This window comes from Simochromis diagramma, unplaced genomic scaffold, assembly GCF_900408965.1.
Source record: "Simochromis diagramma unplaced genomic scaffold, fSimDia1.1 OVJJ01000321.1, whole genome shotgun sequence".
NCBI lineage: Eukaryota > Metazoa > Chordata > Actinopteri > Cichliformes > Cichlidae > Simochromis > Simochromis diagramma.
Window position 1 is genome coordinate 9,579,593 of NW_024386772.1, and position 14,239 is coordinate 9,593,831.

Sequence of the window (14,239 nt, forward strand, 5' to 3'; positions counted from 1 at the left end):
AAGATAATGGAGAGGGTGAAAGCTGAAATGGGTGTCGATTAAGATAAGACAAGACAGACTGGTGGAAAATACACAAAGGGATGGAGAACACATTGATGTGACAAAGACAGAGCAAGAATTTTGTGGAGGATGAAGAAAGACAAAGATAAATTGGTGGAAAATGGGGATTTCAAAGAAAAGAGGAAGGAAAAGGGATCAGAACAGGCTGTACAAAAGCACAGCATCTAATAAGTTTGGACACAGAAAGGAAATGGAGCTGTTCACGATCGATAATGCAGCCCCTTACCAGTGAAGGAGGGGAGAGGCTAAAAGGATGGATGTCTCTCTCTCTGTGTCTAATCCAATCAAAAGCAGCGCTGTGCGCTTGCAATCACACATGTATGCATTACACAATTTACGCAAAGGTTTTTCTATTCTGATTTGCTCATTTACATTGCATCTAGCATAGCCAGCATATGACGCAAGCTGTAATAAGACAAGAAAGAGCCTTTTTGGAGATGCAATTAAGACCCATCCATATAAGAGGTCGGAAAAGTCTAGAAATAAAATGTTATGTCTCAGCTCTGTGCCTGTCTCCTGCTTTCCTCTGAGCAGTGTTATGCTGTGATCTCGTCTCCTTGGGTCGGGGGATCAGATTAAAATGTCTTGGGGGACAGGGGGACTGTGTGATTGGAGTGTAAAGTAGCAACCACCCTGCGAGCCAATGTGCTCACTGTCACATCTTGTCATTCCTGCCAATCCCTTGGCACTCCACCCCCTCTCCACTCTTTCTGCTCCCTCTTTCACTGCCTTCTTCTTCCCTTGCAGTTGCAGAAAGAGCGTATCTTAAATCTGACTTACTTTAAATCGAGGGATGGCAAACAGACTATAGCTATGTGAGAGACTTAAATATCCTGTGCCAATAGCAACAATAAAGTTCTACGCGTAATTCTTATCACATTTTCTCTTTTTCATTATATTCAATGCATATTAAATAGACTCTTGAATTATTTATATGACTGCATCTAAATTTAATTAAGCTAAGTAAGGAGAAATATTCTGTTCATATAGTATTAAATAGATATATTAGCTATATTTCAGGATGACTGAATTTCTACTTTCCATGTGAAAGACTCACCGTGGAACGTATTGGCACACTGGTTAAAATATCTTTACAGTATTATCAGTTTTGCTGCATATTTTCCAGTCCCTGCAGTGACTTGCACTTTTTTCTGTCACTCAGTGCCTTTCTTATCATTAGTCTTCCTTCTCCGAAGCAATCGACCATCAAAAGTCTATAATATGGTGATACAGAGGCACAATAGCCAAAGCCAGAGTTAAGTAAAAAAGAGCCAGTCGCCACAGCAGAACCTTTCAGCTTTGTCTGATGGTCTGTTTCATTCTGCCATTGCCTTGGCATGAGGGAGTTTGTATGTATGTGTGTGGGTGTGGGTGTGTTTGGTGGGGGGTGCATCTTTTTCAGCATCTACTTCCCTGCTCACGTCTCACTCACTGTCAGGTTTCTGTATGTGCTGAAGTCTGTGGCTATTCTCGTGTGTGAGAGCGGTCATCTGTGCTATAACTTGTTCTGTCATAATGTCTATGTATATCAGTATGAGTATGCTTCAACATACAGTACTTACATACATTCTTGTGGAATAATACATACATTGTGGGATCACACTGAAATGCAACTACACATCTGATCCACACCCTCAAGATGCTATGTTTGGAAATTCCTGCAGCTGTAATGCATGCTTACTTCACAACTATAGAGTCTATGTAATGGCTGATATATTACTGTGAATGTGTGTAAAATACTAGAATGTGAAGTCACAGCTGGTTACAAGCACTTTCATTAAAACTGGTACCCTGCAGTGTTAACAGGTGGAGGTTTTCTAGATACAAACTGCAAAATCTACTTAAGCTGCTAATTCTTAAGGTGTCTGCAGTCTTCGGTAAAATAACTGCATATCCACACACCTAGGGCTTGTCCGCTTATGCACGAGATATTCACTTTGGGCTTAGCTAGATTTTTGCCAGTGGATGCACAAGTGTGCATTAATTTTTCATATTGCTATCAGCTTCAAAGGGAGCCACGGTCGGTGTCGCACCAACTTTTTTTTTCTTTCCCAAATGAAATCTTACGTAGCGGGCAGTAGAAATTCAGCAAAATAAAATCAGAGGCACGTTGGGTTTCGTCAGAAAGGGCATCTACTGTAAAAACTTTGCCAAATAAAACATGTGGAGCTACTTGCTGTGGCGACCCCTTGCGAGTAAGGGAGCAGCTGAAAGTAGCTTCTTTTAATATCAGAGCCATGTCAGCCTATTATCATACTTTCTTCATTTTCCAACATGTTTAATATCACGCTGTGCTCTTCCTGTGCTTTTCCAAGCCAGCGAGCTTTCACAGCAACCAATCTTCTCTTCTGTTCATTAAAGTTTCATAAATGCTGAGCTGAAATTAAGAGCTTATTTGAATCACTTCCAGTTTCATTACCACCCACCTATCCGTTCAGCACTAACTTCACTGTTCTCATCACAGTGGCAGTTTAGGGAACAGGAGAGAAAAGGTAATTCTTAAATGCAAATGTGCCTTGCCCCTATATGCTTTGTGCCCAGACGGATCTTTATATCAGAGCTAGTGATCTCTCACATTGAACATAGTGTCATAAACTTAAATATGTTTTGGAATGTATTAATATGATATTAATATGAGGCATCTCTACAGAATGGGTCATTGACATTGGTTCATTTAAGACAGTCAAAACTATGTAGTCTAGTAAACATCTCATTAGTAATGAAAAAGGCTAATTTCTCAATATCTTCCTTTATCCATAATTATGTATGTATAAGATATGCAGAGTGAAATCGAGTGTGAGTAATGTTTGCATACTGTATGCAGCTCGTGTATTAGTTTGCTACACTTGAGTAGTGACGATAACATAACCTGAGCTGTCGCCGTGCTATCAGTGCGGCTAGCTGGAGTACCTAAGGTTTAAAGGATGATCCTTTTCTCCCAGACACAGATGGTGGTTTCAGCAGAGGGGAGGCGTTTAGCTCCCTGTACCAGAAATTTATCCATTAGATGTATGGGATGAAATAAAATATGTAATGGACAGGTTTGAAACTGTAACATGGCTGCTATGTAAAAGCCCATTAATGGCGAAGACAGCAGCAATGAAAACAACAGGAAACCACAAAGGGTTGGAGAAATTAAAAATCAATTGGGTTTGCTCACTAAAATGAAAATTACTCGTTAATATTTCTGGATTTCCCACTTTGTGCCAACTCAGAGTCTCCTCCATTTCCATGACCTCATATCAGATAGCCTGGATGCATGACGTCCCATCACCATCAGCTGCAAACATATCTTCAAACCACAAACTCCCATCCTCCCAAGGGAAAACTGATTAAAGGAGGAACTGCTTACTTTCATAAGCAGAAAAGGAGAAGTTGTGCTTTCAGAAAGGCTGACGGAGAAGAGAGAAGTGGCTCTAATTTCCTCTAGCTTGGTTTAATCGGTATCCAGTTACAATGCTGATTGACAACTTTAGGGGAATCTGTGCTGAGATAGGTGAAGATTAGATGCTTCTCCACTGTTTCCTGCTGCAGAGAAATCAGAGCTGATTCCACCAAAAAAACCTTACTAAGTTAAACCATTATCTGCGTGATTCTCTGTAGCACAAAGAAACTAAGACTGCTTGGTTTTGTTAATGATTAGCAAAGTTTAGAGGTATTATCCAATTAGACATTTGAGCTGGTGGTATCACTGCTGATTTGCAGGATGGACTTCCTCTGGCGTTTCATTAAACCAACCCTGGAGCTTGCTGCTGTAAAGCCAGAGTTAAATGAGATCATAAATCTACAGCTCCCTACTTTATGAGCATGACGGGAAGTCTATTATAACTTTCATAAGCAGCAGGCAGAAGGGGCAAACAGGCAGAGGCAGGCACAAGTTGTGAGATATGGAAGAGAGCTGACCACTACACTGTGAACTGTCAACACGGCTGAGAAATTGCAACACTACCGAGGATGGACAGGTTAAGAAGAGGAGGAGAGGTCGAGCTGTACACGGAGAAAGACAGAAGACATAGAAGAAGATAAAATCTAGACGTCATTGAGAAGGGGAATTCTTATTCAGGAAATAAAATATGAAGTTCTACCTAAATAATCTTTTTCTTTCCTTCATTGTCATCCAGCAGTGCCAGCTTTCATAAAAAATGCTTTACTTTCCTTTCCTCTCTGTCAGCGGAATGATGCTTTATGCCAGGCATTAACATCCATCAGTACTTGTCCCCAAAAAACTAGACATCTGTCTCTGTTGCACAGTGTTCGATTTTATCTATATTATACCCAAACAATCGGTTCTCATTTTCAGATTTGCCAGTTATTGCTATAATTGAGTGTATATAGATAAACATGTCAATGCACACATTCACTCTTCAAATGAACAATCAGTAAATCCCTAATGCCAAAGCCAGCTGCTGGGCTTTAAAATAATAAAGACACCAAGTGAAGTCCCAGGTCTCCTCTGCTCCCAAGGAAAGTGATTAACACAATCAGCTCAGCATGGTTGCCAGTCAATAATATGAGTCATAAACTCATCATGGCCCTGTCCCTACTGCCTCATTTTGGCTCCCTACTGCCTTTCTCTCCATCTTTCTCCATCACCCTCATGACTGCCACCTTTCTCAGTGGCGTCCTGCTCGCTTTCCATCTGCACCCAACTTGTTCCAATCCACCTCACACTTGAGTGACAGTGGGGGTGGGCATATGCATCAAGTGTTTTTTGAAGGGGGGGGGGGGGGAGTTCTTGGAGAGGTTAAAGAAAATGACACTCACTGGCACTCGGCATGAGTGCGCAACTGCAACTCTACACTTTTTCCAGCCAGCGCCACGCCAGGTGCTGTAGTGAAAAGCATTTGGATTCTGCTCTTCTGTTACAGCGATGCAAGATAGCTCTATCATGTCTGGTGCTAAACACAGGCAAGAGAGTGCCAGGGTGGCTTATGTGAGAAAACACTGTGTAAACTGTTATAACACAGTTAGTGTTTCATTGGTAGAAATATGGATTACAGAATTGCTTTTGAAAAATGGAGGAATTGCAACAGGCGTGAGTCCTGCAGGGTGGAATTATACTCTTATAATGACAAATGAACCATGTCAAAACCCTGATTCCCTTTTCTGGAATCAATGCTTTATGCTAGACGATCACATAATTAATTAAAGTTTAAAACAATTGAAAATGATCTTTTATAGATTGGCCGAGCTTGTCGCTGTTCCCACTGCATCCCATTAACCTGACGTTAGATTACACTTGTCAGAATCCCAACTGAGATAAATTTAATCGAAAGCAGCACAATGAATGTAAAAAATAAAGTGTGCAAATAAAAGCCTGCAGTCGTATTTAATTTTTAATCCATAGCTGAGAATCAATTTTTACAATACACTTTATTGGATTCCGCAGTGGAAGTGATAAAGTTTACGGTCTCACATCCTGACAGAGGCTGCGTGACCCCAATCAGTTTCTGTGTCCTGCCTCTTTGTACACTGACGTTTGTTGTTCCATTCTCTCCTCTGATGGTGAGAATATTTTATTCAGACTTCTTCCTCACAGCTTTCTTAATTTAGATATCAAAGGGAGCGTCACCACATGCATACACATCCAGGCACCCTGCTGCAGTTTTATTGAGAGGAACCTATCTATGCCAGTCTTGTGCACACATACCTGTATTTATTTATTTATTTTTATCTATAATGAGACAGTTATCCTTGACTTATGCTGTGTTCACTGAAAGTGTTGAGAGATTCAGTGATTATTATTATTATGTAGAAAAGCAAGCATTTTTCATCTCAACAGATTTTCAGCTTTAACTTAGAGCACAGCAGGGTTCAATTCATGGACAAGCCTTTTTTTATTATGTGTCTCGCACTGTGAATGTGTCCTTTTATTTCTATAACTAAGGACAGACAGCTCTCTTTTTTTTCAACGACAGTTTTTGTAGGTTGAACATACTAAGCTGAAGAACGCCAAACTGCATTAGAGACTTGGTGTATCTTGTGTCTCGCAATTTATAGCAGGTAATGTTTGAATTGCAGTAGTTGTTTATGGTAATTACTCTTTTTGGAAGGCAAATTTGGAAGTCTCATTATTTCTCCTAAACCTCTGCCCGAGATAATAAGTGCTCTCCTTGACACTGTTTTCAGCTTTGAACATCGTGCTACTTCTTTTACTTGAGTAGCACTTGTCACTTGTTTGTCTTGCTGTCAGACAGAGAAGATATATATGCTATACTAAGAAATTAAAACTCATTTTTAATCCATGCCTTTATGTCTCATTGACCAGAACTTGATATATAATTGGAAAAAAGTGCAGAAATGTATCAGATATACCCCTGGTATCTGCTGTGTGTCCACACAGCACTTTAAGAACATTTCTTTTTAAACGTATAACACTCTTTATAGATTAATAAATCATTTTGCTATCATAATAAAAAAGATGATTTAGTGTGTACACTCTGTCTGGCAGGTTTATAGCTTTAACTTGTCTTAGCAATTCTTTATAGCCACGCTTCTTCTGTGTAAGTGTTTCCAGGGTCTCGTCTGCTCATTAAGGAACATGGTTCTGCACTACACAGATGTGTACAAGCACCCAGGCAGTGTTGTGCTCAATGCCATCACAGAAAGGCCCACATGAATTCAGTCAGCTGTGTTCTTGGATCAGCTGGTTAGAAGACAGGCATAGAAAGCAAGTGAAGCAGACTTGGAAAATAGCTCTGAGCTTAGAGAATATGCAATGCAGCATGCATGGGTGCCAGGGTGGAAAGCAGGCATGCAACAGCTACTGGCATGTTAGCACCAGAGTGTCACAAGACCACAGCTAGATTGTCTTTGATTCAAGCTCTAAACAATTTGTGAGTCATGACTGCTTCTAAGATCATCACAGGCAAAAGTCTCATTAATAGTGACGGGACTTTGAAGCAAGGTTTTACATTAAAGTTTTATTTGCTGCCATTGTTTATGAGCGGAGATTATCCCTGTCTCAAAGAGAAGACATTTCCCATCACAACAGACTGTTACACAGTAATAATTTGTGGCACCATCAAACGGGCTCATCAGTTTTGTTAAAACTTTGATGAAATGAACTTCAGTAGCAACATTTTTCCTCCTTTGGCAGTGAATTAGGGCTGCCTCAAAGAAAATATCCACTCATGACTATTTATTGTATTTTATTGTATCCAGTCTTTTGAAATGCAAATGATTAAGCTTCTGATCTCAAATCTTGTTTGGGAAGAGTTTATTGAAAATAAACGTGGCGATGTTTATTTTTATCCCATCTGATCCTGAGCAGAATGAGTTGGTATAGAGAAGAAATCAGCGATTAACTAAGCCATAACCTCTGAGGAAAACTGGAATAATAGAATAATATAAAAGACTTATAATCCAAACATTTCTTACCTTGAGTTCTGCTCTAAATTATCCGACATATGCGCAAGTTGTTTGAAAGATTAACAGTTTGAAGCAATTTGCCAGGTGCTTGACATTTTCAAAAAAGATATTACTGTCTGAAAGTGTTCTTTAAAGGGGAAACATTTCCACTGGCACACCACTGCTACATTAGGAAGACATAAAGTGGTAGATTTATGTTTTAACAAGCCACTTTACATCCTAAAACTCTTCTTACCACAGATGGACCTTCACCCCTGAGACAAGAATGTCTAAACATTCCGTGTGTACATGTCTGAACACACAAACACTGTCATGCACAAACATGCATGCGAAACCACACATCCAGATGGTCACAGACCTCTTGGGACTTTCAATTTCATTCTGTCTTTTTGAACAGACCAGAACATTTACTTAATGGGTAAGCTGCCATAGAAAGACACTCGGGATAGAGGAAAAGCGATCACTTACTGCAGATGATCCGGAAAATTTTACATTCATTTCTTTCTTTTTGTTTTTGTTTGTTCCCTGTCTGTCTCATTGTTTGTGTTACCTCATGAGAAAGAGAGTACAACATTATGCAAGCATTAACCACTAAAAAATATTCAAATTAATAAATAAATTGCTGTTTTATTTATAAAACACCTTAATTGCCCTTATGACCTTTCAGGATGAGGTGTTTCAGTGTTTAATTTGAGGAGATAACAATCTAAAATGCTTAAAGATAGACATAGCAAGGGAGGAATAAGACATACTCAAAGCTGTAAAACTGTATTAACCTCTCGGTGTTCCTCATCACCTCCTTCCCACCCTGGAGGGGACTGACAGATAGGATCAGCCTGAGCATCAGTCAGGACAGCTCTCTACCTCCTGTCACCCTGGCAAAAACATATGGTCTCCTGCAAACATCCACACTTAGACTGTCCGCCACTCACCATCACTCACAATCACAAGCCAACAATTCTGCATCCTTATACTTACGACTCTCCCACAAACATATGCATCATTCATGCTTCACTGAAACATTGTTCTCACATGCGTATCTGTCTCCATCGTCTCTCTGTTAACACAACGTGGGCTCTTTTATTCTTACTCGCGTCTTCACACGTCTCTCTGAAACCTCTCTTCTGCTTCTTCACTTTCTCCCTCTGTCTGCTGCTGTGTCACTCTCTTTAATCTGTCACATTCTCGCTTTCTTTCTCACATTCACAACAGCATGCTCAAACAAAAACACTACACACGCACTTGCAAATAAGCAAAAAGAATTCATACGCACGCTGACAATCCTTTCTGATGTGCCCCCTCTGGAGATGGTGGTTCCGTTGAGTCCCACCAGAGAGGGCAGAGTCTGAGACATCCAGTTGGTCACCATGGCCATGGTGCTGAGAACTGCCCCGATCTTTAGCATAGGAACGCTCATGTTTGCTTCCTGTGGGGCCCTGGCACAAATGGCCCAACAGCCAGCCCTGCCCTGCCCTTCCCTAGACCTCAGCTCCAGTCAACCCCACTCTGCCTCAGACAGCCTAGCCAGGGAACCAGCCAGTCAGCTTGTGCCTGAGCCTGAGCAGCAGCAGCACCCCCCACAGCTGGTACAGCACAATTACTAGACCCACACACCACTGTCTCAGTCAAAGGAATGGGCAGAGGCTGGTTAGAGGAGAGCAGCTCACATCCAAAAGCACCACACTGGAGCCTTCCCTCTCAGAGTGACTGCCTTAGCTTCACCCTCTCCCTCCCTCCCCCACATTCTCGCTCTCATCTCTCTCTCTCCCTCTCTTTCCACCTCTCTCACTTCCTTACTCTCCTCTTAGCTCTCTCCCTCTCTCTCCCCTCCTCTCTTCCTCAAGATGCAGAGCTGCGCATTGGCTGCCTCTCCGTCTCATCCCCTCCCAATCAGCCCTTCCTCTGTTCTTTCCAGCCCTGTTTTGCATGCATGTATCCATTCTTTTTCCTTCCCCTCTCGTTCGCTGACATTTGCCTGTTCTTTTATGACTCACATCTTGATGTGTGCGCGCGTGCACTTATTTCTTAAGCAGAGAGATCTGAGACTGATTTCATAGGACTGATCTGTGCTCTATGTTAAGTGACATGTGAATGCCCAGGGCAACTGAGTGCAATGCTAGGCACAGGAGACCATCCTGCAGTTTCATCATCGTGTTTGTACTAAAGACAGGACTGAGAATGTAGACCGGTGGGTGTTTAGATTAAAAGGTTGGCTAGGAGCTCATCAGTGAATATGGGCAGGTGGTTTGGCAAAGTGGGAGACATGATGTGGGAGAGATGCAGGTGCTCCAACCCACGGCTGCTTCTGACAGCTCATCTTTCATTCTGCTTCATGACATATCCTAAATTAGCCTGTAGCTTGTACTTTTAAAGAATCGATGTCAGAGTGATAAGAAAGGTATCAAATGACACTAACTTCTTGACGCTCACTGTGTTAATTTACTCTGATGTTACGCCGTGTAATTGCAAACATTTGCAAGAGGACTGCTTTTTTTCAACTTGGAATTTTGGCTTAAAGTTATAATAAACCTGCATTTTGTTACTCATCGTGGTGCTGTGAGATGACCTGCTGAGAAAATTATGCTTAGATTACTTTTCAAGTAGCAGAGTTTTATTGTTGTGATCAAACAGAAGGTAAATCAGTATCAGATAGCTTACCAACTGTTTCTGTCTCATTTTACTGTCATTTCCCTTGGTGAAAGTCTGGTTTGAGCCTGTGTCAGGCCAGACATCCAGCATGTTCTGAAGTCTAGACCGATTTCGTGGAAACATTTTGTCTTTGAGATCATAGCTGCTTGAATTTTCCGCTCACCTCTACAATGGACCAGATGGAGCGGTATGAAAATTGAACCATGTCTCAAATTTCTCCTTGAAGCCTCTGCTCACAGCAATTACTGGAAAGGTATTTGACGACTGGCCGTGTCATTTTATGCCCTAAATGATGACAGAATGGCTTGCTCAGGCAAAACGGCCAGGTCATCCCCTTTTCTTGCCTTCTTCCTGGTCTGCTGACTTATTCATTTTGTCTGCCATGGCTGGGCTCCCTTTCTCAAACAGTCACATTGGGTGAATGATATGGGCTCTTCTGTGTGGGGTGTACAGTGAAGTAATAATCAGAAGAGACAGCTTTCTGAGCCCCATCCAAAACACGTCAGCCATCCTCAGCTCACCTGCTATTGCCCAAGTCGTGCTTGTTTGTGCCCTACATGTGGCAACACTGACCCCTTGTGGTAGCCAGTGGAATTGTAAACAAGAGCCGTCAACATACAGCAGGTGATGGCCACTGCCTGTCGTTGTTATTGAGCAACACGGAATTTGTTGGCAGGTAGCTGTCACCTTGTGAAAATTCTTCAAGGAGATATGAGGGTGAATGTGGCAGCACTGTTTAGAGTCACACTTTTCCATGTCTAACAGAGGTTTTAGTGAGAAAGGTAAAATGTAATGTGCATGATAGCACACGCACGCATTCACACGTGACCGCGCGCACATACACATACATGCTTTCACCTGTTTCTTAAAAAGGTTATTCTAATGGAGCCCACGGGCATTTTAAAAATATACTCTTGTATTCATCTTTTATTATTAAATTAATAATATAACAGTTTGCTTCTTTTATGTTTTCTAACAAACCAGTTATATCTGTTTATCTCTGGATTATAATGTGCATATACAGCTCTCTAATGTAATTATATTTTTTAGAGCTGAGTCTTTTTGATTAGTTTAATTTTATTTCAGAAGGTTTTGTTCACATATGGAGGTTGAGGGAAGCAATATTTTACAAATTCCCTTACTGTTTGCTTCCTTGAACACATCATCTGTAAAGCATGCAGTATTGATCATATTCACAGGGTGGCAGCAAAGATTTAAGCATAGATACAGACATCTCTGAGTCTTTATTCCGTAATAAAATGAGCCAATCTTCTCAGGTTTCTCAAAGAAAAGCTGGTAACAACGAAAGATGCCTGAGCGAAAAGGAAATTTAGGATGATGCTTACTATAGATATAGATATAGAGATCAAACATTCAATGTGCAGATGTGGCAACTAGAAGAAGTAAAATATATTTCACTTTGATTCAAAGAAAAAATCTATTTATTTGTTTTGTTCTTATTCTGTTTTTGCTTGTTTTTTTGTTTTGTTTTCTTTTTGTTTTTTTTTGTTTTTTGTGGCTCCAATTTGTGCAGTTTGGCTGCTGAATAAGAGTTCAATAATGCATTATGCAATAGCAAGATAGCACAGAAAATGCTGAGAAAGTAAAAACACACACATTACTCTACACTTCCAAGGATGTTTTGACAGATTGCTGTTCCTAGCCCCTACTCAACAATTTCCATCATCAGAAAGACTGGCATCATGCCAATCTAAAGTAAAAACAAACTCTTATCTCCTCCTGTGAATGAAAATAAGGCAATACAGCTTCAGTTTTTCCACTATGTCATACTCAAAATTTCACAAAACATAAAAGGACATACACAGATAAAAGTAGTTATAATTTGTCTTTTTTTAAAATCACAGACGCATCTTTGCATCAAGCTCAAGCTCTGAACTTTCTATTTTTAGATCTCAAAATAAACCAAATTGGTATCTTTTAGGTCAGTTCAAAGAAAACTGTTATTTCCATCAGCTGTAATTTATATTTGGCAGCATGGCTCTTTTCTGGAACCAGCAGAATGAGAAATGTGGCATTAGGTATGTCAGACATAAAAGTTGGCGCTGTGGTGGTGGGTGGGCTGCAGAGCGGCCTGCAAATACATAGTAATGGTGAGAAGGCTAAAGCAACCTAAAGACCATGTCCTTTCTGAGATTTGCCAATTAGATGAGTAGAAGGGTATCAACTGAGCCTTCAGCTGGTGTAGGCTGACACAGGTCTATGGCTGAGCTGGATTTAATGGCCTGCCTGAACCATTGCTATGCTCAATTAAATAAAATGACCAGAGTTTTGATATAACCATCTACAGTCAGCAGCCATGAAGTATTCTGTACTAGTTATGTACTGCTCCAGCAATTAAACAGAGCCCCAGACATTGTCATATAATGTTCTCAGAAGTAATAGTCCAAATAGGTCAAACTAGCCATAAAATAGTGTAGTCCTGTAAGGTTATTGTGATGGCTGCTTTGGTGTGCAGAACGGTACGACTGAAGTAGATTTGATATACATAACCTCAAATAGAGAAATGATTCATTCTAAGGAACATATTTTTTTAGATGAAAGATTATGGCTGAATAAAAATGCATCAAGTTTCACATGGGAGGAGTTTTCTTAGCCCTCTATTTTCTACTAGCAGTGTACACAATTATGTATTCTTTTTTTTTTTTTAGTGCCAGTAACAAAACCACATTGATTCCGTGCCTGCTAATTGTGCTGGTTAACAATATTGAAGGAGGCTCATCTAAGATCCAGCCTCATATCTTTTCTCCGACGTTTGACTTTTGCACATTTATCTTGCTTTTTGAAGCATCACTCAATCAAAGTCCGCTGTTGATAAGTGGTGCTTTAGCGGTTGCTATATAGATCATGTTTCCACTGAGCTCTTTAAAATTCTTTTCACAGACTATGGGTCATATGCCATCTTTTGTGACTAGATGGACTAAATAAATGATGGCAAAAATGGGTGATGAGGACAATCTGTTATACTTCAAAGAATTCCAGCCTCTGCCAATCAACTGTCCAATCACAAAGTCTGTTGGCGGAACAAGCTTTTATTAAATATTAGCCAGAGAGGAAGTCAGCCATTTAACCTGTATTAATTTAATCCTTTTTGATTAATTTTCACTGCCATTCCATTCCATATCATTTTGACTCGAATAATTGGCCAGCATAATTTTCTGCATAACTCTGCTGTGTCATTGTCTGCAGTTTTTTGTCCCTCCCTTTTGTTCTTCTTCACTGTAAATTTTATACAGCCTCTAACAACCCTCACTGTCTCCCTTTTGTTTCTCTTTGTTTTTTGGGCAATGAGAAAAGATGCACATGATGTTTAACTCTTGTTCTGGCAATACATACATTACTGTGGAGGGATGCATGTTGCGAAGCTTTGCAGCACAGTCACACCAACATGGCCTTGTGTTGTTATTATAAACATCTAAAAAAAAAGGCCATTCTGCTCTTGCCTGTGGGTGTGGATATAAAGGGCATTTTTAATCAGTTCAAATGGTGAAGCTGCCCTCCAACTACAGAAATGGAAACACTTGTGCACACCCATGGGTGGCAGTAGAGCGCTACAAAGTCCAGAGGCTATAGGGACAAGCTTTGGGTGAGACTACAATACTAGGGAACAGAAAGCACCAAGCACAAGCAACATTGTCACCAAGCATAAATACACAGCCAGCTACAGATTCACAGCTAAAACACAGAACCAAATTACACCTCAGCTAATTACACAGACCTCTATCATCATGATGCAGAACTGTTATGACTGAAGTAGCAAGGCTTCACAGAAATAAAGCCCCCGCCTGAGCGCTGAACGATAGCGGAGTCATCTGGCTCTAAGAATACTGGCTATTTTTCTGAGTCATAATTCATTAATTAGCTGATGGACACGGAGGCCCACTTCCTTCTAAATGTATCAAGATCAAAATCAGCTTAAACAAAGTGTGACCTCATTACCATGGCAACTATTTAAATCCCGTAAATAGGTTGTACCCCAAGGTTCAGGCCAACAGACACACTGGTATTTGCAACATGGAATGATTAATCTATTAATTGCTCCTGCAGGCCTCTGATTAAGGAAATTCATTTGGCGTTTTACATTTTACAGTAGTGACAGAGACCATGTGAGGACTGTATACACAATTCAAGATTTGCGTGC

The 14,239-nt window shown here is 40.6% G+C and overlaps 1 protein-coding gene across 2 annotated transcripts in view; it reads right to left on the reverse strand.

Annotated features, from left to right (window-relative positions):
* Nucleotides 1-14,239, reverse strand: part of olfm2a (olfactomedin 2a) — a 45,274-nt gene that overhangs the window by 17,222 nt on the left and 13,813 nt on the right. Inside the window, exon 1 of one of the 2 annotated variants that reach the window (XM_040047890.1) lies at nt 8,705-9,158. The exons of the other annotated variant lie outside the window; for it this stretch is intronic. Coding sequence (XP_039903824.1) covers nt 8,705-8,848 — 144 coding nt within the window. The 5' untranslated portion in view covers nt 8,849-9,158. Of the gene's footprint in view, nt 1-8,704; nt 9,159-14,239 lie in introns of those variants that run through there. 2 annotated transcript variants of the gene reach the window in all.